Source organism: Sminthopsis crassicaudata, chromosome 3 (genome assembly GCF_048593235.1).
Source record: "Sminthopsis crassicaudata isolate SCR6 chromosome 3, ASM4859323v1, whole genome shotgun sequence".
NCBI classification, from domain to species: Eukaryota; Metazoa; Chordata; class Mammalia; order Dasyuromorphia; family Dasyuridae; genus Sminthopsis; species Sminthopsis crassicaudata.
Window position 1 is genome coordinate 518026406 of NC_133619.1, and position 25998 is coordinate 518052403.

Here is a 25998-nt window from a genome sequence, read left to right on the forward strand (position 1 = left end):
TTATGGTCACACGACTCTTGGCAAGTTCAGTACTAGTTAATGGATGCACTGTGAGTCAGAATTGAGTCAGGAGGGAAAATCTTCCTGGAAGCTAAGAGTTTGAGAAGGGTTTGGGGAAATTAGTAGAGAGACCCCTCAAAAACCACTGCCAAAATTTCCCCTGGCTTGGGAGGCCACAGAATTCCTCTTTTCCTGATTTTGAGGGATGGGATGGATGAGAGGTTTGGAGACAAAAATAATATGTGCCTCCTGAAGAGATGTTCTGCTTCTAAAAGAGGGAAGGGGGAGGGTCAACATAAGTGGCCCCTTTGGGGGAACCAGACAGGGAGTTCCTCTTAGCTCCCAGTGAGAGAAATATGAGTTGGGTCATGCCTTCCCTGCCCTCCCTCTGTGCCCAGATAATTTCTCCTCTCCCCCATTCTGTGTGTGAGTCTGTCCTTTAGGGCCTGAGATTAAGTGGTAATGGGATTAACCAAGGGGAGAATGTCAGGGACTTGCTTGCTCTCACCTAGAGTTTTGAAGGGAGGACTGGGCCCCAGAGGAGCGGCTTGGGCCAGACAGAGCCTCCCCCAACTCTATCCAGCCTTAAAAGGCGGGGATTACTCCCAGCAGGGGCTACTCCCGTCTGTCTCCAGCCCGTGGCTGGACCAAGGGACCCTCCTGAATAGCAGAGTCTGAGCTGGATTCCCCTTGGGCAATCACCGCCCCCGCTTTCTGTTTGTCTACCTGCTTAAGCCCTCGATTTCAGGGAATGGGGGAGGCAAGTGACCTTTGAACTCCAAGCTCCACATGTCCTTCTGAAGGTTCACCTTATCTCTGCTTAAGCCCAACCCCCCTGGGAGCATAAATACCAGCTCCTGAGGAGAGCAGCAGCTATCCTGACAGATCACCTGGAGAGAGCATTCAGGTAAGACCCGCCAAGTCCAGGCTGGTCATTTGGTCCGCCTTGGCCAAGCCCTGCGTTTGGATGGCCTCCAGGGAGGATGTCTAGGACCTAGCGGGGATCTGGCTCATCGATTCGGCCGGACAGCCCCAGGGGCGCCCCGTGTGACCCTGTCATTGGGCAGATGGGTGACCCCAAGCCCAGCCTCCTCTCCTGGAGCCGGGGGGCCCGCTTTGTCCCCCCGCGCCTCCCTTCTCCTCCTCTTCCGAGGCTGAAAGCTCTCTCCTCTCTCCACAGGCAGAGGTCGTCAAGATGAAAGCCCTGGTTTTGGCCCTCTCCCTGCTCTTCCTCACAGGTGGGTCGGGGCACCTCACCCCCTTTATTCAGAATGCACTAGATGGGACCAGTGGAAGATGGGCGGCTCTCACGGCCCGGCTGAGCTGGGCAAATCCTGCCGTCGTGTACCTCTCGCCCACCTCCAGCTCAGAACCCCTCCCTCGGGACACCCCCTCCACAGAAAGCGGCACTGACCCTGCCCTCTTTTCTCTCCTCAAGGGAGCCAGGCTAACTTACTGTGGCAGCATGACGAGCCTCCCCAGACCCCGCTGGAGCAGGTGAAGGACATCCTCACTCTCTACCTGAACAACGCCAAGGAAGCCGGCAAGGAATACGTGACTCAGTTTGAGTCCTCCTCTGTGGGCAAAGAGCTGGAGTAAGTGGGAAAAGAGGCCCCAGATGGGTGGTTTGCTGCTCAGGGGACAGAAACCTAGAAAGACAAGCTGGACGAAGGACTGCACACCTTAGGAACTGCTCTGGACACCCCAGAACACCAGGCCGTGCTCTGGGGGATGGGGGGCCTTCGGTGCAGCAGGGGAGGAGGCTGCTGCGACCTCACTTTCCCCAAGGGGGACCCTTGCTGGACCCCTAAGTCCTCCACCATCCAGCGATGGCTCCCTCCCTCCAGATTTTCCTGGCCTAACAAACTTAGAGAGGGAGCTTCCTTACCTTCCCTCCTCCAAGGCTTGTGCAGCATTTTTAAGTTTAAGAGAGGAAGGCTCCAGTTGGAAGCCTGACTAGAACAGGGAGAGTACCCCAGGGCTGTCAGACAGAGGGGGTCACAGGCCTTCCTGAGCAGTTTGCCCTGGGTTTTACCCGGTTCTTCCCTTTCTCCCCCATCCCTAGTCCCCATTTGAGAAGCAATTCAATTCACTTCAATTTAATAAGCCCCTACACCAAGTGCCTGGCAAGGGAGTAGGCTCTGGGAATACAAAGAGAAAAGTAGTCCCTTCCCTCCAAAAGCCTACATTCCTTTGGGAGGAAACAAACAGAAACCCTGATGAGTAAATACACAGTACTTATAGAACAAACATTGGTTTAGGGGCAGGGGTGGCAGGGCACTAACAATGGGAGAAATAAGGGTAGATCTTTAAGAAGTAGCCCTAGAGCAGAGCCTGGGAGACAGCTGGGGGCTCCCAGAGGCAGATGGAAAAAGGATGGGCTTTGGGGACGCCCAGGATGAGAAGCATCCAGTAACCCTATTTGTCTGGCATGTAGAATATGGGAAAGGGCGATCATGTAAAGTCAGGCCAGAAAGGGGTGGAAGCTGGGGAAGCTGCTTGAGAATTGGCATTTTAATCCTAGAAGCAATCAGGAGCCATTGATACTTCTCAAGCAAAGAAGTGACATGGGCAGGCCTGTGCTTGGCCACTAGTTGTCTGACAACTAAATATAATCATGAGAGTTAACAGGGATGCGGCGCTCACTGTGTGCCAGCACCATGCTAAGTGCTTCACAATTATTACCTCACTTCATCCTTATAACAATCCTGGCAAGTTGCCGCCGGTATGATCCTTATTTTCCAGGTGGGGAAACTAAGGCAGGCGGCAGGGAAGGGCCTTGCCAGGGTCTTAGAGCTGGGGCGATAACTTCCTTCTCTCCCAACCCTCCACAGCCTGAAGATTTCAGACACACTGACTTCCCTGGGCACAGCCTTCAGCTCTTTCTATGATGAGATCAACCCCACTTACCAGGGACTGAAGGAGAGCATCGTTAAGGAGACAGAGGGCCTTCGCCAGGAGATGTCAAAGGGCTTGGAAGAGGTGAAGAAGAATATTCAGCCCCACCTGGACGAATTTGAGAAGAAGTGGCAGAACGACTTACAGGCCTACCGGGAGAAGGTGGCCCCCCTGACCCAGGAGCTGAAGGACAGCGCCAAGCAGAAGTTCGATGACCTCCAGGAGAAGCTGATCCCCTTGGGCCAACAGCTTCGGGCCAGCGCCCAGGACCACATCGAGACCATCCGCGAGTACGTGAGTCCCTACCAGGAGAAACTCAAGGACAACCTGAGCCAGAAGCTGCAGGAGCTCCGGGAGAAAGGCCTGCCCACTGCCTCCGAATACCAGGCCAGGATGACCCAGCAGCTGAAAAACATCAAGGAGAAGGTCGCTCCCATCCTGGAGGATCTCAAGGGAAGCGTTGACCCTGTTTCACAGAAATTCAAAACCGAGCTCCTGACCCTGCTGGAGGAAGCCCGGAAGACCTTGACCGCCACCACCCAGTGAGGGGGCTGTTCTCTGCCCTCTCTCAGGGATTGCTCCAATCCCAGTGATTCTCCCTTTTAAGCCACATCCAGATGGAGCCACAGTCCAAAAACAAATGAGGCTTCCAAGGTGGGCTCTGCCAGCCCCAACCCTAGTCCTGCTATCAGTGCCGCCCAGAGGCCCCAGCGGCAGTCCTCTCACTCCTTCCCTGACTTCTGGGATCTCGAGGAGGTGACGGATTTGGAGAAGAACCCACGGAACCAGCCCCCCAAACTGGGGGGTGTGTGCATGTGGTGGGAGAGAAGAAGGGGGTGATCCTCCCTCTCAGCTCTTCAGCTCCCCTTCCTCCCCTTCTCAGACTTTTTTCCCCTTGATTTTGTGGAATAAAGTTGTCTTAAGTTATCAAGCCATGTCTGTCTCTTTAATGGAGAGGTTTGCAGCTGGTCCATCTCTTCCTAAGGGTGTAGGTGTGGGGGAAGCTTGGGGAATGAGGGGGAGGAGACATGGGGGAGAACCTATTTACAAGCAGGTTCTCTTGTCCAGCCTGGCTTTGGAGGGGAGTGGGGGTCAAGGTAGAAGACAGATGTCCTCTGTGCTCTCTGACCTTCAAGATTCAACCCAATCCAAGTAACTCTCTGTTAAAGACTTATGAATGTCCAGGGCTCTGCCATTGCCCCAGACTCTGGCTTTTGGCAGGCAGCCAAAAACAACTAACTGACCGTTGGGAGGCGAGATATAGGGGCTCCGAGCATTAGGGGGGAAAGTCCTTGACAGGCAGTCCTGTACAGTGGCTCTGAAAAGACAAGATAAAGGAATATGAAACAATTAGAGAAGGACACAAAACAACATGTGATGGAAAAGTTTTATATAACTATGCATGTGTAATCTTTAGCAAATTACTTGCCTTCTCAATGATGAGGGAGATAGGAGAGGGTGGCAGGGAATTTGGAACTCAAAATTGTAAAAAAAAAATAAATAAATAAGGTTAAAAATTGGCTTTACATGTAACTGGGGAAATAATATATTAAAATAAAAAATACCATTTAGTCAGGTGCTAAATCAGCACACAGATTATAGTAATTTATAATTTATAGTCAGGAAACTCGGGATTAAAATCCTGCCCCTTGACACTGTATGTTTGATCTTGGAAAACATCTTCTCTGAACTTCAGTTTTCTTAATTATAAAAGTAGAGATCATAATATTAAAACAATTCAATGAATATTTGGGTCTATTAAAACACAGTAAATAAAAATAAAACACAAAATGAAACTATTTTATAAGGAGTTGACTTTTATTGGATGATAAATAGAAGGTATTTTGAGGAGAGAGAAATAATACCAATAGCTAGGAGAGCTCAGAAAGCTTGCATAAAAGGTGGTTCATGAACTGAGTTTTGAAGAAGCTAAGAATGAGATTCTAAGGGATAGAGATGAAGAGGAAATTCATTTCAAGCATAGAAGATAAGCCTGTGTGAAGAGGCAGGAGATTCAGGGAACAAAAAGTAAATCAACTAGGCTGAAGTATAGAATAAACCAAGTGAAGTATAACAATGACTCAGATGTCTCAGAGGCTGCTTATAAACTGAGGAGTTTCCTTTTTGTGCTAGAGGCAGGAAGAAATCTCGGAGAATTCGTGAGCTCCAGAATTAGAGGCTCAGACCTCTGTGCTTTGGGAAGATTATCTTGGCAACTGAAGAGAGGATGGATTGGAGAAAGGGAAGAAGAGAAAATGGAAGTTGGGGACCCAATTATTTCCTTCCTTCTTTTCTCTCTAGGCAAAGGTCTCTCACCAGAAAGAACAAAAAGAAAAGGAATCTACTTGTTCTGGATCTGACTGCTATGCAGATAGAGGGAGATCTAAGACCCCAGGCTGTGACACTGGGCCTATTGACTGGGCCTAGTCTCCCCTCCCTCCCCCCGCCATGTCACTTAGATTTTTTCCTGGCAGGTCAGGAGAGATTGGACTTCCACTACTACCAAAGACATTGAGGATAAACAGATAATGTGTGCTACTGGCCAAATGAAATCGTACATATTAATATTCTTATTCCACATGGAACCATAAGATACAAAGATATTGTAACTAAATGGAAGAATTAAGCCTTTCTTGATTCCCCCAACTGCTAAAAACTTCCTATCCTTTCTTGGATTTTGTATAAATTTTGCATATGCAGATAAATGTCTCCCCAAAAGAATGAAAAATTCAGTTTTGCCTTTATTCATATCCCCGATGTCTAGTATAATGCCTGGCACACACTAGGTGCTGGATCAATGCTGATTGATTGATTGATTGATTGATTGAAAAATGGCTCACAGTTCTCCCAGAGGTGAATAAAAGGACAGAAAAAGCTGTTTCATCAAATATCCCAAAGAAGCAGAGATATCATTTGATAGAACACTTGATCATAGGATACCTTTCCCAGCTCCTGAACATAAGCAAACAGACTGATGTAAAGATAATTATACCTCACATGCCATCCTCTATGGTAAAGGATGAAGAAATATGGGAAATTGCATGAAGAATTTTACATCCTTCAAAGTAATTGAATATTTAGCTTGATTCTTAGGATCTTGAAAATTCAATTTCCCAGAAATTTTCTACAGGTCTGTCACGGAGGCACCCAGGAAAAGAGGAGCACTCTGGGGGCTCCTAACCTCCTCAGAGAAGATGACATTGCATACACAGATAAAGAAATAAAAGGAAATTTGAGGAGTGGGAAACAACATCTCTGAGGAAAGAGCATGCATTCCAGGTATGGGGAAGGAGTGCCGGGAAGGAGGAGACAGCCGAGTGAACCTGTGGAGAGGTTCCCTGCACCTGAGTTCTATTTTTTTTTTTCCCCCCTGAGGCTGGGGTGAAGTGACTTGCCCAGGGTCACACAGCCAGGAAGTGTTAAGTGTCTGAGACCAGATTTGAACTCCGGTCCTCCTGAATTCAAGGCTGGTGCTCTATCCACTGTGCCGCCTAGCTGCCCCTTATTTTATTTTATTATTTTTTTTTCTGTGCACCTGAGTTCTAATCCTGCCTCAGACAATGTACTTGCTGTATGATCCTAGTTAAGCCATTATGCCGCCGCCTTCCCAATTTTCTCTACTGTAAAATATCTCTATTTCCTCACAGTGTTGTGAGGATTAAACGAAACAATATTTATAAAGCTCTTAAGACAGGGAGTGGTACATAGTAAGTGATTAATAAATGCTTGTTCCTTTCCTCTTTTCTTCCCTTGTGTTTGAAAAATATCTAACAGTCCAATTTGGCTGAATATAGAATAGGTGAAGGCCAATAATACGAAAGGAGGCTACAGAAATCTGATCTAGGGATCTGATTTTGGAGGGTCTGAAGTGCCAGGCTGAGTTTGTGGGGTTGCCTTTTATCCTAGGCACAATAGGAAGCTACCAAGGCAAGAATGGAAGGAAGAGCAGGGTTTAAACAGAAGTAAAACTTCCCTGGGACGTCCACCCAGAAAGGCCCTGGGTCAGGACCCCTGTGTCTTGCACACAGCTGAGCTCACCTACTTGATATTTCTTAGATATTTTATACTATACATATATAATATAGATATATTATATACTCCAGCTCAGAGCTCAGGAGATGTGGGTTCTAAGGTTCAACCACATCACTTGTTAGCCATGTAATCTTGGGCAAGTTATAATATCTTTGGGTCTCAGATAACTCATTTATAAAATGAGGTGGTTGGAGAGAAAGAGGTATGACATATACAGAACCCCATTTTTGACCCCTTAGTACCCTGGTACCTCTTTATTTTGTCACCTCCCTGCTTTTCCCCAGATTTCTCAGAACATGGTAAACTATCTCTCTGAGCTCCAGAGGGACAATTAGTCTAGCTCCATCCCCTACAATCAGAGGTACCCCTCCCCCCCTTTTCTTGGGAAACCTGAAATGGATTTTTTGTCCTCCCCCCACGCCTGCCATTCCCACAACCCAAAGGAGAGCAGCTCATGTGGCACACAGGACACCATCAGTGTTTCTTATCTGGCTTTATTTGGAAGGCAGTGCTTGACGGGGGGCAGATGCTTTTCCTGAGACATAGTAGAAGAATCCAGGAAGCCTTGGAGACAGGAGGATGCAGGAAGGCTGGAAGGTGGACAGGAGAATACACAAAATGATGGAGCGGAGTCTCCTTTAATGACCTTCGGCCTCTGCCTTCTCGGCTGTATCCCACAGGCCAGACCACTTGTCTGCCCAAGTGCTCCAGTACCCATGCAGGGAACTGAAGCCATCAGCCATCCAGCCCCTAAAAGGTTAAACAGAAAGGGAAAAACCTTTGAGGATGAGTCCAGGTGGGGCAGAGGAAAACTAGGGAGATTTTTCTTGACTGGCCATTCATTATATAAATAGCCAGCTAAGTAGCTGTGTGACTTTGAACAGTTACTGGATCTCTCTGGGTCTCAGTATTCTCACCTGTAAAATGAGTACATGGTCCCTCTAAGGTGCTTTTTAACGCTTATGTTCTTTGATAGATGTGGTTCTATGTAGTAAGGAGTTGGGGAAAGCTGTAAGGGCATATAGGGAGTTTAAAGTCAACAGCTGAAGCATTTTTATTTTTCAGCCTATGGACCAGAAGTCAGGAAAGTTGGGAAAGTTTCCTGGAGGGCCTTAGAAAGAAGAAAAAAGGCAATAAGTGAAGGGGGGCAAGAAGATGGTAGATGAGGACAAAAGGAAATCAGGAAAAGGGAGGAAGAAACACTTAGGAAAAGAGGTGAGGATGGGGAGGAGGAGAGGGAGAATGGACTTTCCCATCCATACTGGCACCAATACTTAAGGGTTTGAACATCCCCACCCCGATTATTTCCATAATTTAGGCTCTTGCTTCCTAATAACCTAGAGTGGGGTCCAAGTTTCTGAGAAGGGAGGAATAAAGTAGGAAGGGAGGAAAGCCAGAGAAAAAGGGAAAGAGCTAGAGAAAGGGACGCCGAGAGAGCCAGAAAAGGGGGAAGAAAGGATTAGGGAAAAGTTTGATAGGAGGGAGAAGAGATTGAGGGTGAAAGGATACTTAACATATGAGGGGCAGTGGGAAAGGAAAGAGAGGGACAAGTAGGAGGAGGGAAAAGGATTAGGGAAGAGTAGGAATAAAACAGATAAAGGAAAGGGACAGAGAAGAAAGAGGGATAGGCATGAAAGAAACTGCAGGTAGAAGATGCAGAAAGGAGAAGAGAGGCAGAGTGGAAGAGGAGGAAAGAGGAAGCAGTGGAAAGGAGGGAGAGAAGAGAGGTGGGAGAAGAGGGAAACAGAGTGGGGAGCTGAGGAAGGCCTGGCATACTTGGCCTGCTGGGCCACTTGAGACTCCTTTACGGTGGTCAGAGCCTCGTGGGCTTGTCGGGCTGCCTGCTGCACATAGTCATGGACCCGGTTCAGGAGCGTCTCCTCCTCCTGGGCCTCTGTGTGGAAGGAAATGGGGAAGGGGAGGTGCATGAGTCTGGAAACCAGGCTTCCGAAGGAGGAGGGTGGAGAATAGGAAGGGTATCCTGAGAACCATCTGGACATTTCCCCTCTTTCTCTGGCTGTCTCACGGTGTCCCACCTTAGAATGAGGGCAGAGGGAACCGTAAGAAGAGTTCTGGAGGGAGAGGCACAAGCAGGGCCCTTCCCTGGGGAGAGGGGCAGCTTCCTAGACAAACCCGACTGTCCTAGGACTTTCAATCTGGAGGCACTGACGGGTCCCTGGGAGCAACAGAGCTCAGCAAGAACAGCCCATCCACAGGCCCAGCTGCCTTCTCTCCTCCCCAGCCCTTTCCCAGCCATGACCTTTCTCTGTACCCCAGAACTTCTGCATCTCATTTCTCCTCAACCACCAGCTCTGTGGAGCCTCCTCTCCCTTGCAGAGACGCCCTGGGCTCCCTTTCTGCCCTGACGCTCTCCTGGGTCCCATCCCCAGCCCACCCCCGCCCTGAGTCAGAGGGTCTTACGCGCAAAGACCAGCAAGGTCAGGAACACAGCGGCAAGGAGCACCTGGCGCCGCATGGCCACTCTGCGTCTGGAGGAAAGGACTCAGGTGAGTGAGTGGAAGGCCCACTTCTCCTTCCGCCTTCCCACGGGGCAGTGTCCTGCTGTCCCAGCCAAGCCCTGCTCTCTGGAGGGATGGAAGCAGGCCCAACAGCCAGGGCACCCTGACTCCTGCTATACCCATTCCCAAGGGGCATGGCAGGAACATAACTCGCCCACAAATTCTAAGCCCTGGGGATACCTAGCAAGGGAAATGGGGAGGTTTAAACTCCCATGCTGTGCTCTGCCTTCCCTCCCCATCCCATTCCCCTAAAACTCAGGATTTATACGGAAAGACCCTGTCTTTCCACGGGGATGACTTATTCCTTGTCTGCCTGGCCACCCCTCCCTATCGCTGGGGGCTTCACCTGAAAAGCTGCTTCCTGGGATGTGTTGGTTGGGATAGGAAGATCCCCGCGGCCTGTTTTATATTGGCCCCTGGGCAGCGGGCACTGGAGGCCCAGGCAGCTGGGCAAAGGTCAGCTGCTGACCTGTTCAGATAGGGTTAGAATAGAGCCAGGCAGCCAGCCCTGGATGGAAGTTTCCAGGGAAAGCCAGCTAAGTTAGGAAATCCCAGGTGGACAGACAGAAGCTCTCTGTCCTCCTCCTCTCCCTTTAGCCTCTTGTTTGCCAGGCCCAGAGCCAGTGCCATGGATGGAGTCTTTTAAAACCCCACTCCCAGGCCCCATGGCAATTTGGTGAGGGAGGAGAGCATCCTCTCTTCTGGGCAGGAAAAAGGGTCATGTGTCAAATCAAACTTGCTGGGGAAGGAGGGAGAGGCTATTGTGAGCTGTCTCTCAATTATTGTTCCTAGAATTCCTGTGGTCAAGGGGAGCAAAGGTGGTGAGGGACTGCCTTCAGTGACTGCTGTGAGATAAAGAGACTGAAGACCAGCAGCTTTCTAGGGGAAGGGGGACCAAGGGGGACCATCTCTGGATTTACATAAATTTGGGAGATTAGGAGCTGCTCCTTCCCTTTCTTTTCCTTCCATCTCACAAGACTGGGAAAGAAGACCAGTGATTCCAGAAAGAAAAATTTAGGGGGGGGGGGGACAGAGTTCCAAGTCCATGCTCCCTCAGGTCTGTAGCCTGGTATTCCTATGGTTGTGGAGGGACAGATCTAGGTACACCTTCCAACACTCACCTTTCCACCTTCCACCCCACACTTTCAGCATCCCCAGTTCCTAGCTGAACCCTGGTGGTGGGGGTAGGAGGTGGAGGAGGCTTTGTTACCCTCCCTTTTCTCTTTGCCACCACAAACAATTGATCCTCCTTACCTTGCCCTCTGGACTGAATGATGTTTTCCCAGCAGGAAACCAACTCGTGGCACAGGAAAATCCCAGCCAAATTGGAATTAAGGGTTTCAGATTTCTGTCCATTATTCTTCAGGAGATTAAAAAATAAGGTCCCAACTCCTCCCCTCTGTGCCTCAGTTTACCTCACTTTTAGATTAATAGAGGTATAAAAAGTTATTTTTTGCTTTTATAAAAATTATCGTTTAACATATATTGAATTACATGCCATCTAGGGGAGAGGGTGAGGGGAAAGGGGTGAAAAATTGGAACACAAGGTTTTTCAAGGGTCAGTGTTGAAAAATTATCCTTGCATATGTTTTGAAAATAAAAACTTCAATAAAAATAATTATTTATTATTTTCACTAAAGCATAAGTTTAATACATTACCGTGCATAAGAATAAACAAAAGTGAACTAAAATAAAGATTCAAAGAGAGTGGAACACAGATTTTTTTTTAAAAAGGATCATTGTGCAGAGAATTTTCTATTAACATTTCTATTAAATTTCTATTAACAATACCTATATGGTATATGTTTTTCTCTTACTTGTTCTGAATATGTGGCTATTTCCTTTTTCACATAAGTTTTGAATTCTTACAAAAAAAGAGAATAATTCTCACAGTAAATTATTATGTTACATAAATATTCTAACTAAATGTAGCACAGTAAGATTTAAATCTAGCCCATTATATAGGAACAATAATGTGTCTTGAGTTGAACATAATACATCCAATAACAGATTGACAGACTTATAAAAGTTTGATCCGTGAAGAACCTCAGAAAATATCAGGTTTGTCTGACAAGAACCCCAGTGCAATAAAATGAATTGATGGAGGCTACTCAAAGTAGCCAGAGTGGAAGGTCCAGGCCTCCCAGTGGACAGGGCTTCTGCGGAGGCCAGCATTGTCCTGAGGAGAGCCTGGGAGTCATCCGCATCTTCACTCAGGTCTTAAGAGCCCTAGGCTGGTGAGGATAACAGGATACATAATGCCAGTCCTAACCAGAATCAATAGTCTGAAAGTGAGAGGAGTTTGCTGAGGAGGTCATGAGTGATTTGCCCAAAAAGCAGAGAAAACAATGATCCACATAAAAGTAATTTCAGGGAGTCAGGAGCTTCCCTCTCCCTTCCCCACATAAGCAACTGCCTCAACTCAATAAGTTAGAACTCCCTTCCTTTAGTTGGATATTTTCCCCCTGCTAAAAACATAAATCTCTAAGGAAGAATAACTAGGCAGTGTAGCCTAGTGGAAGAAGCAATCAAGTGGGAGTCAGGCAAACTTTATGACATCAGGCCAGTCCCTCCCCTGCTCTTAGTTTCCTCATCTGAAGGGATAGACCATCTGGCCTCCTGAGTCCCTTGTAGTTCTATACCTATGAGCCAAAGGTATCACTGCTTACTTATTCCTAGGTGCAAATGGGTCTAGCTAATTCTTTCATGGGAGGACATTTGGAAGAGGGGAGAAGAAAGGGTAGAAAGTCACTGGGAATCTTTGGAGAGGTTAAAGAAAGGGGGCTTTTGAATAGAAAGAAGGAGAATGAAAACAGGCTGATTTATGTCTTAAAGCCTTGCTAATATCCCTCTTTCCCTAAGAGGCCTTTCCTAGCCCCCCTGATTCTAGTACCTTTTGCCAAGCCCTTCTCAAGACTACTCATTGACCTGTCACAAGCAGATACAGCAGGCTCAGCAGCTCCCCCCCCCCCTCGCCAATAAAAGCTCCTTGGGAGAGGGGCTGACCCAGGCTGAGGGTGACTGACAGGCCCCAAACCTGTTGGTGATTTACATGAAAGTTCCTCATGGTAGACTGGGCTGTTCCCAAGGTTATGAAGGTGGCTTCAGCAGGAGCTTTGGCGTGCTTAGAGCTTAGTCACCAAGCATGTCAAGGTCATCCACTGCGTCCTGGACCATCATCAGTCATCTTGACTTGCGTCTTGCCACTGCACTTTGATGGCTCTGGAAGAGAGCACATGACTCATGGTTTTGTGTAACTGGCTCTTAAGTCCAAATCATCACCCCCATGATGTCTTTGGTTCCCTTAAGAACAACAGCTGCCTATTTGTATATAGTTATTTACATGTAGAAAGTCATCTCCTTGAGAATAGACTGGGTTTTTTTGCCTTTATTTGAATCCCCAGTATTTAGCACAGTGCCTGGCTCATAGTGAGTGTTTAATAAATGCTTGTTGATTAACTGATTGACTCAAAGGAGGGTCAACAATGGCCTGATTGGATGATTTCAGAAAGGCCTAGAGAGACTTACATGAACTGATGCTGAGTGAAATGAGCAGGACCAGGAGATCGTTATACACTTCAACAGCAATACTGTATGATGATCAATTCTGATGGAAGTGGCCCTCTTCAACAAATGAGATGAACCACATCAATTCCAATAGAGCAGTAATGAACTGAACCAGCTACACTCAGCGAAAGAACTCTAGGAGATGATTATGAACCACTACATAGAATTCCCAATCCCTCTATTTTTTTCTGCTTGCATTTTGGATTTCCTTCACAGGCTAATTGTACTCTATTTCAAAGTCCGATTCTTTTTGTACAGCAAAATAACTGTTTGGACATGTATATACATATTGTATTTTACTTATACTTTAATATATTTAACATGTATTGGTCAACCTACCATCTAGGGACAGGGGTGGGGGGAAGAAGGGGAAAAGTTGGAACAAAAGGTTTTGCAATTGTCAGTGCTGAAAAATTACCCATGCATATATCTGGTAAATAAAAAGCTATAATAAAAATAATAATAATGGCCTGATTACTAGGAGAGTGGAGACCACTGAATGCCATCTCTCTCCCCACAATCAGAAACTAGGATAAGCACAAGATGGGGACAGCCATCCAAAGCCACAGCCTCCCGAGTTTAGCACTTTCTGATCTCCTGTCTCCTCTGCCTGGGAAGCGAGCAGACTGGATCCTTTTCCCAATGTTATAGAGCAAGGGAAACAGAGAGCCTGGCTCATTTGCCCAAGATCTTGGTAAATGGGAACTTGAAAATCTAGGTCTCTATAGTTCTAAACTAACATCCAGTTGACTTACTAATATGTATTCAGACACCAAATCCATCCTTATAAAGGGAAAAGCATTCATGTAGCACCTATTAAATATCAAGCACTGTGCTAAATGATTTTTATAAATATCATCTCATTTAATCCTTATAATAATCCTGAAAGATGGGTGCTATTATTATCCTTATTTTATAGTTTCATAACTTGGAGTAAATTGAAGCAGAAATTAAGTGAATTGTACACAAGAAGAATCTATGGCTGGATGTGAACTCATGTTCCTGACTGAAGGCCCAACGCTATATTCACTGTGCCAACAGCTACCTCTCTCTACATGACAACATATAGTTATAACAATATATATTTCTTTTTAAAATTTTTTATCATCTTTTGTCTTTATGGTGCCTTCATTTCCTAATATATCTCTCCCCTTCCCTATCCCTTGTAACAAAGAAGAAAAAATAAAGAAAGAATTCATTTGGACCCCTACCCTATTCTAATCAATACTGATCAATTTGATAGAATCATATCGAAGTTCTGTATATTAGGCCCCAGAGCTGTGAGCTTCAGATTCTAAGTTCACTTGCTTAATCATAGGAAGTTAATGAAGGCCCTCCACCCTTGTTTTTCCTTGTCATGGTGACCAAGCCCAGAGTGTCAGAGATCACAACTATATGGAAAGCCCCCAAGATAGTTTTGTGCCTCTGGACTAATCATTTGTCCAATAGGAGCAGATGGGCCTCTTAGATCACTAACAGTGATAGCTTGTATCATTTCATTCTGTCCAAATTAAGGAGAAGCCTGTCCATCTTGTGTGGAGACATTCCTTATTTCATCCAACTTATGGACCTTCTGATAATATATTTTGCTTAGTTCAGTTTATATGTCACATGTCAATCAATGACATTATTCTTTATTTGGTATAGCTGTTCCAGAATGAGTGGATATCTAACCCTATAAAAATAGGGCCCATGAAGGAGGAGACATTTCAAGGTTCTGAGAAATATCTGAGACCACTTCATTAGAGTGGATCATAGGTCCTTTAATAAAGGGCCACTGACTTAGAGCTCTGACTCAGTCTCTTTTATTGTAGGTGAGACAATTTTAATGCCCAGAGAAGAAAAAAATCATTTAAGCAAAGTTAATTAATATAAAGGACAGTATATACAGTGAATAATCCACATTTCGATAACACCTTAAGGTTTCCTCATGAGAACTCTGTGAAGTAGGTGATATAAGAATTATATCTTGGGCCTATGAGGAAATGAAGTTTTACAGAGTAAAGAATTGTCCAGGGAGATATCAGACTAAGTCTCCAATTTCCTAAGCTAGTGCTCTCTCACTCTACCAAGAAAATGTTTTAGGGAAATGTAGGTATTCAAATGCATAGAGTGCTATTGTTTGGAGTCAAGCATATCTGAATTCAAATCCTGCCTTAAACATTGCTAGCTGTGGGATCTTGGGAAAGTTTTTCCCCTTCATTTTCCCATCTGAAAAATAGAAAATTAGTACCTACCTCTCAAGGTTGTTGTATCAAATAAGATATCTGTAAAGCACCTTGCAAACTTTAAAGTACTACAGAAATGCTAGTATTAGTATTTTTAGCTGTGAAATCCTGAACAAGTCAACCTCACAACCTCATTTGGGGATAATTAAGAGCAGATTCTACAAAAGATTATTGTATGCTTAATTAAATCAAATAATGTATGAAAAGAGCTTTGTAAGCCTTAAAAGGCTATATAAATATTAACTATTATTACCAATAACATCCCCACAACCCCTAATGATTGTTGTTGAATGTTTTTCAAAGGACCTTGATGTCTATTAGAATCCCAAAGAGCTGAAAAGGAGCTCAGAAATCAGCTCACCCAGAATATACTTGAACAGGAATCCTCTGGACTGCACGCTGACAGGTGACCCTCCAGAACTGGGAGGAGGTCTACAGTCATAGACCATTGTGATGCATAAAAAAGCCTCATTTGACCCCACTTTCAAACCTCAGCTTGAAGGTCTCCAGGGAGGGTGATCCTACTATTTCCCATTCTGTCTTCAGAACTCTCGTGCTCTTCTGACCTCAAACCTAACTGAATTTGCCTCTTTTATACTTCTACACACTGCTCCTATTTTTCCCCTTGTAGAGCAGGTCTAATGTCTCTTTCAAGTAACAACTTTTTAAAGATTTCCATCTTGTCCTGCCCAAACCTGGTCTCCTATAACCTTCACAACACTGACAGGCCCTAAACTCTCCAGGAATTGGATGGAAGGTGTTCCCTCATCACTTGCTGTCCATCTTCTCCTATTCCCCACCACCAAAAATGTCCCTAATGTTTGTAGTTATTCAGTCATGTCCTATTATTCACAGCCTCATTGGGGGGTTCTAGTATTTTTGGAGTGGTTTGCCATTTTCTTCTTCAGCTCATTTCTACAAATAAAGAAATTGGGGTAAACAGGATCACACAACAAGCAAGTATCTAAGACAGGATTTGAAAATAAATCTTCCTGACTCCAAGCCCTGGGCTCTCTATGCACTAGGCCACTTAGCTACCCCTAGTATTTAGTAGATGGAAAAATCATTCGAGGTTTACATTAAGGTATAGGATTCCTGTTCAGGTACAAGTTAGGCTAGATGAACTTTGAAATCCATGCTAGTTCTCAGACTGTGTACTCTGTACTTTATTCCTTCCCTTCCCTCACTTCAGTTCCACTACCCCTTCACAAGAATGGACACCACTATCAAAAAGACCTTCTTTGTATTATAAAAATTAAGAAATAAGGTTAAAACAATGTTCTCATTCTGGCCATCCAATATCTGAGACACTCTCAAGATGGAGTATGATTTAATTTCCCAAAGAAGTCAGAATTGGTACACAAGAACAACAGGCAGGCAGCCAGATACTGTGTTAAATGCTGGGGAATTTTGTCCAAAATGACAATCCTTACTCTCTAGGAGCTTCCAATCTAATGGCAAAAGACATATATATAAAAGAGGACTTTTATATAAAATGAAAAAGAGCCATTCAATGGAGGAGTGGAACAGGACACTTGGGGAGGGGGGGAAATGATGTCAAAGTCCCCAAAGTCAAGAAGCCCAGCTGGAAGAAGAATTAAGCGTGGCTGGCCTGGGCCCATCCCCAAAGTAGAGGCTGGAAAAAACTAACCAATGGGAGGAGGCAGGGCATGTTTTAGGGTGAGAAGACCACAATCACAGAGGGTAGTTCCCAGGTGAAAAGGCAACTGATTTTCTTAATTTACTATGAACCAAAACTGCTACTTCTTTGGGTTCCTTGTGTTTACCATCGACTTTCCAATGGAAAACATAATATGTCCCCCAAGACTATGTCAACATTAACTATACCATTGTTTTATTTGGTAAACCAAAAATTCTAAACTTAATCCTTGTACCTTTGTTTCATGTTGCTCCCTAAATTTATCTCTTGTTTTGTGATTACAATGAAATGTAAGTTGAAAATTGCTTGCATTAGAACATTCTCTGAATTAGTAGGAATTCTACAAGGCAGAAGCTCTTTGCAAACAGAAAGTTGGTATATTTATACATCATGTCTCTGACAGATTTGGCTAAAATCTAGGATGCAGAGTGCTTTTATTTCACACAGGATCCAGGGCAGTGATTCAGAGAGGCAGCCAATAAATGAAAAGTTACCTCCATCAGCTGGTATTAAAAGGGCTCATCTTCTCTCCACAGAACAGCTGGGTTTCTGACTCAGCTCTTTTATACTTCCAAGATCTAGGTATAAGGGAAAGAGGCTGTTTAAACTTGGGAAGACAAGTAAGCATCAGCCCTGAATTAACTTGGTTGTGGAATTAAGGAGAGTCATAGAATCCAGGGTCTATCTTATCTTCTTGCCTCTCTAGTCAGAACAGCCCAGGACAACCAGAAGAATCGGTCTCCCTTGTTCTTTCTCATTTCTAGGGAAGGAGATACTAATTGCCTCAACTGTCCATCTATCTAATTTATTTTTATTTCTCAGAAACTGTCCCTGTAACTGGGGATGGGGGAAGCATAATGGTTGTTCTCTGATTCTATACCCTTAGTCAAAGAACATCAGATAGAAAAGTACTTTTGGCTGCATAAATCCAAAAGGCTGTGGCTTTCAGTGGTTGTGTAGTTAACCACTTCCCTTAGTGTGGACAATTTAAAAGATGGAAATGTTTTTGTGTCTCTAGGAAACTATACATGTGAACCATGCGGATTTAAGTCAGTTCTCTATTGAGGCTATTTTTCCATCTCTACTTTTTCCTCTCTCCTCTGCCCCACCCCAGGATCACCTAAGCTAGGGAAAACCATGAAGGAAAACTAAATGGAAATTTTCAATTCAATTAAGTGATCACTTATTAAGCAACTACTACATATGTTGAGTTCACAGATATAAACATGAAAAAGGCATTGTTTTTATGTCAAGGAATTTACATTCTAGTAAAGGGATTAGACATGTACCCAAATAGCTATCATATAGGCTAACCCAGGATATTATAAGAGAAGTTAGAGTGATATGAGAAATTACTTATATTTGGGGAAAATCAGGAAAAATTTCAAGGAAGTAGTGACGCCTGAAATGGGCCTTGAAGAATTTATGTTAAATAGAGCTGAAAGTGGAATCCGTTTCAGGGATGGGGGAATGTTGTCCTGGTGGGAGAAAGAATAGGCTGAAATCATGTACCAGGCTAATCTCAACAGAACTTATGAAAACAGGTAGTGTGCCTCCTTTTGTGGCTTAGCATAAAAAGTTAATAGGGCCTGGAAAACTAGTGAAGATGTCTGAGGCAGAGGGCAATGTAATCACTTAGAGCTGTGCATGTAGAAGATTTCCTTGGTAATGCTATGAAGGATACTTTTTTCCATCAGAAAAAAAATCTACCTTCTCTCCCCTCCAATAAGAATGAACAAAAAACAAAATTCCCATTACAAATTTCTGGATTAACCATGTCCAAATATATATATAAAATTTATCTATCTAATGTGTATGTATATGCACATACACACGTTGCATATCAATTCATATGTATAAACTTGCATTTATATATGTATATTTATATTTCTCATTCTGCAACCTGAGTCCTTAGGAAGGATACTTTGGAGGAAGAAGAGCCTGGAGGCAAGATCAAAAGTTTTAGTATTATACGTCTTGTTTGCCAGTATTGGGGCTCCAGCTAGCTCAAACTGACATCTCTGGAGCAGAACTGCATAGAACTCTGGACTTGGATTCCAGAAGAATTCAAATCTCAACTCAGATATTCATTAGCCATATCGCCTTTAAACTTATCACTTAATGTATCACTTAAACTTTCTCAGCTTCAATTTCTCATCTACAAAATGGGGATAATAATGCCAGTTGTGAGAATCAAAAGAAATAATATGTTAACTACTTTGTAACTTTTGTACACTGACGAGAAGATAACTATTGTAATTATTACCTTTCACAAGAGAAAGAAGGTATCTGTCAGAGATACATAGTAATTCCAGGACAGTGCCCCTTGCCTTCACCCCCCACTCCCTTCTCAGTGTAGTTCTGAGGTTTGTATTTATATTCCGAAGCAGGCAGAGATGTATTCAGAGAGACGTACATGAGTGTACAAGCACACGACAGAACCACACACAGACACCGACTGTACCCTCTGCTGACACACTTTTAGCCACAGACAAGAATGTGGCCATCCAGACATGTACAGTGCAAAGGTACAGATAAATACCGACACACAAACACGTCTGCCTGTCATCTATTTGTTATTTTCTACTGTTCTGTGAGTAAGTCCAGGGCCAAAGTGCATCTGAAGGAGTTACCTGTTGGGACTTTCCTTACTTCTCCCTAGCTTCTAGCCCCAGCCCATCTGCCTCAAACCCCAGGCTCTGAATGTCCCTTATGCTCTATTTCTTCCTATCCTCCCTAAAGACACACACACACACACACTGAGTGATTTGGAGACCAGTCTGCAGAGAATCTAGGACCCCCTCATGCTCTCTGAGAAACCTGGGACGAGGTGAGCACAGAAAGGGTTTCTGTCCTTGCTGCCCCAGGAGCTGAGCCCACTCGCTTCCCTTGAAAATTATAATAATCTCTAGCATTGGTGTAGCACCTTACATATGTTATCTTATTTGGTCTTTGAACAAAAGCATGTAAGGTAGATGGTATCCTCCTTTTATAGCTGAGGAAACTGAGGCAGATAGAAATTAAGTGGTTTGCCTAGGGGTCATGCAGCTATAAGTGCCTGAGGCAAGATTAGAACTTAGATCTTCCATTATACCAAATTGATACTAAATAAATTCCCTCATTCAACATCTAAGGGAACTGAGGCCCAGAGAACTAATTTGACATGTCACATGTTAAAGATAAGACTTGAACCCAGGCCCTGTGACCCCAAACTAGCAGCCTCTTGCCATCATCCCATCCTTCTGTGGCATCCAGGAGGCCAGAATCACAGACCCTGAAAGCTAGAAGAGACCTCAGACTCTCACCTGCTCCCTCACCATATACGTGACAAGTGTTCTTGTTTTCCAGTACACATCTCCAAGGACTGGGGCAGTCCCAGCCTCCAGAAGCCGCCTTCCTAGAGCGAAGGGAGGCAGGAGAGGGGCCTGGACGAGGGGCCTGACTGCTGAGATTTCCTGCTGTGCTATAATGGATGCACATAGAGCACTTCATAATATTCACCCAATTCTAAAAGTTGAAGAGATAAGCTAAGGGTCAGAGGTCTAAAGGTTGAGGTAGGGGGTCTCTCTTTTTTTACACTCAGGAGTGAAGTAATGGACTTGATACTCTTGGCCAAGATCTAAGGCTACATATGAGTGGGGCTCTACTTATCTCTCTCCTTAGAATTTAGGGGCTTCTTGAAGCTCTGGGTCTTTAGCTCTCCTCTACTCGTTCTCATGGGCTTTTGGGAGGATAAGGACTTATCCAGACTGCCCCCGAATCACAGAACCCACATTGTGGGGCCTTAAAGTCCAAGCACTTTCTCAGGAATATGTCACCTTCCAGAGTTGGAAGAGTAAGGGACCTGAAGTCGGGTATCAAACACTAACTCAGACCTGGGGCCAGAATGGGAGAACAGGTGAGCTCTTCCTCTGTGCCTCAGTCGGTGAGGGACCTCTCAGGTTGTCGTCTATCTCAGAATTTGGTTGGAGATGGAGGAGGACCTTGGAAACCGTGAAACTTGGTAAGAATGGAGGATTAGGAGGAGAGATTCTGAAGGGTAGGAAGAGAACAAGGTGGAACCCAGTCGTCCTTTCCTAGGATCGAGGCAGGGGGCTCCTTCCAGACTCAACTCAGAAGCCAACATGTTTCCCAAGGCCAGTAACAAAGCAGCCACCAGTAGAGCCAGGGATTCTGGGCTGAGCTTGGAATGGAGGAGGACCACTAAGGTGACATGGATGGGTTGGGAATTCCTTATTCCCATTTAATTCTGATGGGGTTGTTATGAGAGCCAGGAAGGTTGGAAGGGGGCTATGGGTGGAGAGAGGTGGGAGAGAGACAGGCTATAGCCTTATATAAGTACTTATATATAAGTATATATAAGTATATATATATATATATATATATATATAAGTATATATATATTATATAAGTATATATAAGTACTTATAAGTACTTCTGTTTCACTTCCATGTTAATCTGAACTGTAGCCTCCATGGTGGGATCACATATATTTGGGATAGTCATTCATGTCAAAACAGAGGAAATACCTCAGGGCTCAGCTTTCCCCCACCTCCCAGGTCAGCATCTCCCTCTGATCCCCTCCCCCCACTCCCTACATCAGAATGGGCAAGGCCCCGCCCAGAAAAACAATTGGGTTTGCTCTCCTTAAATCCAGCCTGTATCATGTAACTAGTGCAAGGGGGCAGCCTCCATCTGAACTGAACCTTGGTGCCTAGCTTTAGTCCTTCCTCCTCAGGAGAGCAGGCTGAGATGCAGCCTGACCAAGTATGCAAGCTGGTATGGGACTACTTCAACAAGTTAAGCGCCAATGCCAAGGATGCTATGGAACAGCAACAGAAGTCGGAGTTCAACCAGCAACTCAAGTAGTACCTATGCCCAAAAGGGGGGGTGGGGAAGGGATGCGATGGGCAGGAGGAGGAGGTTGGGGTCCCTCAAGGGTGGGTCTGAGTCCTTTAGGAGATTCTGAAGGAATGCTAGAGTAGGGTTCGGGTCATTTTATTCAGAACAAGTTCCTAGCTGAGTTTTTGGAGGGGTGATAGAAAGTCACAAGAGCATAGATTTACAGCTAGAGCTAGATATTTGGGGTCATTTCTGATCTTTGGGAATAAAAAACCACCATGTTGCCAGGGTCACTACCATACTGTGGGTCTCAATTCATCCCACCACCAGCCCCTTCTACCCCCTTAGGTACACATTTTACTAGGCTAGGCCCATACTTGAAGCAGTTCCGATTTGGTAGGACTTGCTAGAGTTTGTGTTCTCTTGGCAAAACCTGGGAGAACCTAAAGATCACCCCAGACCATGATGGGTATCAGTGAACTTTACTTGAAAGGGGTTTTTTGGTATAATAGTATAATATATAATATAATATAGACATAATATATAATAATAGGATAACAATGTTACATTATATTACATATGTATTATACTATATATATTATATATACTATACTATATATTACATATATTATACTGTCCAAAATGTACTACATATATTATACTATATATATTATATTTGTTATGCAAAATGTTATATACTATGATATAATAACAGCAATATTTTATTCCCCTTCCCCTGGACAAGCACACTTTTCCAGGATAAATGTGGGGAGGCTAGCACCCAGACTGATGACTTAAAGAAAAAGGTGGTTCCTTTTGCCATGGAATTGCCTTGCTGTCTGGTCCGGGACTCAGAAAAGCTCAAGGAACAGATCCGGAGAGAGCTGGAGGAGCTCAGACAGCAACTCCAGCCCAATCAGGAACAGGTCTGCCAGAAGATGAATGAAAATGTGCAGACCTTGAAGCAGTGCCTGGGGTCCCATGCCAACGAACTCCAGAACAGCCTCAATGAGAACGCCGAGCACCTCCGGCAGCAGCTCTGTGGCCAGTTGGAGTCAGCCATGAAGGATAACATCAACTGTGTACAGGCAGCCCTGGCCCCCTTTGCCTGTGATTTCAAGGACAAGGTTCACCAACATGTGGACAAGATGAAGTGCCAGCTCACCCCTTACGCAGACCAGCTCCAGGAAAAGATCGACCAGCACATTGCGGAGCTTCAGAAGACCCTTTGCCCCTTTGCCAAAGGTGCCCAAGAGCAGCTCAACCGCCAGCTGGAATGCCTGGCCTTCCAGATGAAGAAGAACGTGGATCAGCTGAGGAACAAGATCTCTGACAACGCAGAGGATCTGAAGCAAAAGCTGAGCCCCTGTGCCGAGGAGATGCGGGGGAGGCAGCCCAGAAACCCTGAAGAGATGCACCAGTCCTTGACCAAGATGAATGTAAATGTAGACCGGCAGATTGATGAGTTCCGTAGGAATATGAAGCCATGTGGGGAGAGCTTCAACAAGGCCTTGGTACATAATCTGGAAGAGCTCAAGCAGAAACTGGGGCCACCCCGCTCTTGTGGGGTGACAGACCACCTCAGCTTGTTGGAGAAGGACTTGAGGGACAAAGTCAACAACTTTTTCAACAGCCTCAAGGAGTCTCAGGAAGAGATGATATGTTACCCCAAGTCTTAGGCCTTGGCTGTCTGAGCAGCCTTTCTCTGCTAACCTTAGACTATTACCACCTCCTGGCTTTAGATCTCAGACCAGGGCTCTGTCCACCTACCACACTGCCCCTGTCACCTAAATGTAGCCCTGGAACTGTTGCTGTGATAAAAAAAAAGTAGCATTCATGGTCTTTGCTGAATAAAAACACAAAAAAAAGAGAATAATACGAAACATCACGTGTGTTGTCAGTTTTGTTGAATTCTTTTCTCTTAAATTCTTTGTTAGAATAATAACTAGCATTTATACAGTGTTCTTAAGATTTCCAAAGTGATTCATGGTATGTTATCTCACCTGAGTCTCAAACCCTGAAAAGGGAGACCCTATTTATTCTTACCCTTATTTTGCAGATGAGGAAACTCAGAATCTGAGAGAATTTGACTTGCTCAGGGTCACATAGTAAGTGTTGTTTCTGTCCTTTTTCTAGTCCTGACTGTTAAACTCATTGTTTTTTGTATTGGGGTATTTTTTAAATTTAATGGGATAAAACAAGCATTTCCATAACTACAAATCTACTATACACAATTTGCTTTTCTTTCCAAAGTTATCATGTAAATTTCTTTTTTTTTTTCTTTCCTCTTGTTCTGCTCCCTGTCCTAGACATTATGGCTACCATAAATATATGAATATGTAAAATTATTGTATACATACTTCTACTTATTAGTTCTTTCTCTTTTTTCATAGGTCCTTTGCCGTTAATTTGGGTATTTATAATAGTCAAAATGACTTATTCACTAAAAGTCATTTTAAAAACATTGTTACTGTTCTCTTCGCTCTGCTCATTTCTCACTCTTCATCACTTCATACAAGTCTTTCCATCTTTTTCTAAATCATTGAGTTCACATTGATCAGAATCTCAATATCTGAGTAAGGAAGAACTGGAAAATATAGGGGAATTCCCCTGGAGGACTTGGATTTTTGTCTCAGGTTATGAGACAGCCTTTTGTACCATGGATATGGTCCTGGTCACCTTCCCATGAATATGGTCCTGGCTATCCTAGCAATAGCTGGCTTCCATTTCTTTCCCAGCTCCAACTCACTATGTGTGTGTGTGTGTCTGTCTTTGTCTCTGATTGTCTTTGTCTCTCTGTCTTTGTCTCTGATTGTCTTTGTCTCTCTCTGTCTCTTTGTCTGTCTCTCCTCTCCTTTCTCCTTCCCTCTCCTTTCTCTCTCTCTTAATCTTTGTTCTCCCCTCTTCCCCCCAAGGAAAGTTACTGGAAATGAAGTGGCCTGGATGTTGAACAAAGAGATTTGAGAATTCTCTTTGAGGTAGGCTGGTGGGATCCTCATTCTTTCCCAGATTAATTAAAGCAAGGGAGAGTCCTGGGTTCAATATCAATCAGGATGTCCAAGTTCTAGTCCCCATTCTGCCTGCATATCTAATCTTGGGTTTCTTTTGACTGATCTTACTCTTTCTCCTTACTGAAGATCATTAGAACTGAATCACTACGGTGGTGGAAAGCATCTTAGAAGTTATCTCTTATACGGGAAACTTAGGTCAAGGGAATTGAAGAACAAGGTCACATAGCTGGTAAGCAGTTGAACTGGAATCATAAACCCTGAGTCTATCATTCCAAAATTCAGAATTATTTCCTCTACACCACAATGCTTACTTGGTATTTTCTGATGACTGCTGACCCCAAATGGCCCCAGTGAGAACCAATGTCCTCTCAAAATTTTTGTTCTGATTGTTTTATAACACCAAGGTACTTCAAAACACGTATAACATAATCACAGAATCTCAGGGTGGGAAGAGATCATAGAAGCATGTAGGTGTGGCAGAATCTAGAGCTCAGAACTTGGAATCAGGAAGATGAGCTCAGATACTTATTAGCTGTGTGACTCAGAGGAAGTCATTCAACCTAAATTTTCTCATCTATAAAATGGGGATAATAATAGCACCTACTTCCCAAGATTGTTGTGAGGACCAAATGAGATATTTGTAAAGCATTCTATAAATTCTAGCTGCTATTACAGGGTCTCTACAAGGTCCTGACGAGTGGTCATCTAGTTTTTCCCACCTTCAATGATGGGGAACTCACTATTTTCAAAAATATCTTGTTTTATTTTTGGATAACTTTTTAAGTATAGGAATTTTTTTTTTTAATATAATGAGTCAATCCGCCCTCCTGCAACCTCCATTCATTGTTCCCATTTCTATACTCTGAGGCCAAGCAGAACAGACTAATCCCTTTTTTATATAATAGCCTTTCAAATCCTTGTAGGGAGTTATCAGGTTGATTATGTGCATTTATGTGTGGGATTATGTACATAATGTGATGGAACTACAAGAGTAAGGAAGTGTTCCATCACAATCCTTGCCTTGACCAAACAAACATCTGTAGATAGTTCCTCATAGCTCAGCTTGAGATCAAGTATAACCAAAGACCCCAGGCTCCAAACTTGCCCTTGATGACAAGTATCACAGGTTTGGGAAACTAAAACTCAGAGATGAAGGACCTGCCCAAGGTCAATCATGAAGCTGAGGCAGGAGGGGAATCCAGGTTTTCCAACTCCAAATCTAGTGAGCCTTGTCCTTCACA

At 44.3% G+C, this 25998-nt stretch overlaps 3 protein-coding genes across 5 annotated transcripts; 2 read left to right on the plus strand and 1 right to left on the minus strand.

Annotated features, from left to right (window-relative positions):
* Positions 1–587: 587 nt before the first annotated feature.
* APOA1 (apolipoprotein A1) lies at positions 588–3829 on the plus strand. 2 transcript variants are annotated; one of them, XM_074304187.1, is made up of 4 exons: positions 588–907; positions 1181–1238; positions 1439–1595; positions 2835–3829. In XM_074304187.1, the coding sequence occupies exons 2-4, from the start codon at positions 1196–1198 to the stop codon at positions 3442–3444; spliced, it is 810 nt and encodes a 269-aa protein (XP_074160288.1). In that variant the 5' UTR covers positions 588–907; positions 1181–1195; the 3' UTR covers positions 3445–3829. The 2 variants fall into 2 exon arrangements, with proteins under 2 accessions (XP_074160288.1, XP_074160289.1); XM_074304188.1 differs by lacking the exon at positions 1181–1238 and having other exon boundaries at positions 872–931; positions 1401–1595.
* A 3579-nt stretch (positions 3830–7408) lies between these two features.
* Positions 7409–15653, minus strand: APOC3 (apolipoprotein C3). Of its 2 annotated transcripts, XM_074304185.1 has the most exons (5): positions 15606–15653; positions 12502–12671; positions 9352–9419; positions 8707–8824; positions 7409–7680 (listed from the first exon to the last, which is right to left on the minus strand). In XM_074304185.1, the coding sequence occupies exons 3-5, from the start codon at positions 9404–9406 to the stop codon at positions 7569–7571; spliced, it is 285 nt and encodes a 94-aa protein (XP_074160286.1). In that variant the 5' UTR covers positions 9407–9419; positions 12502–12671; positions 15606–15653; the 3' UTR covers positions 7409–7568. The 2 variants fall into 2 exon arrangements, with proteins under 2 accessions (XP_074160286.1, XP_074160285.1); XM_074304184.1 differs by lacking the exons at positions 12502–12671; positions 15606–15653 and adding an exon at positions 9796–10036.
* Positions 15654–21527: 5874 nt separating this feature from the next.
* Positions 21528–23629, plus strand: APOA4 (apolipoprotein A4). Its single transcript, XM_074304189.1, has 2 exons — positions 21528–21769; positions 22492–23629. The coding sequence occupies exons 1-2, from the start codon at positions 21657–21659 to the stop codon at positions 23423–23425; spliced, it is 1047 nt and encodes a 348-aa protein (XP_074160290.1). The 5' UTR covers positions 21528–21656; the 3' UTR covers positions 23426–23629.
* Positions 23630–25998: the final 2369 nt, after the last annotated feature.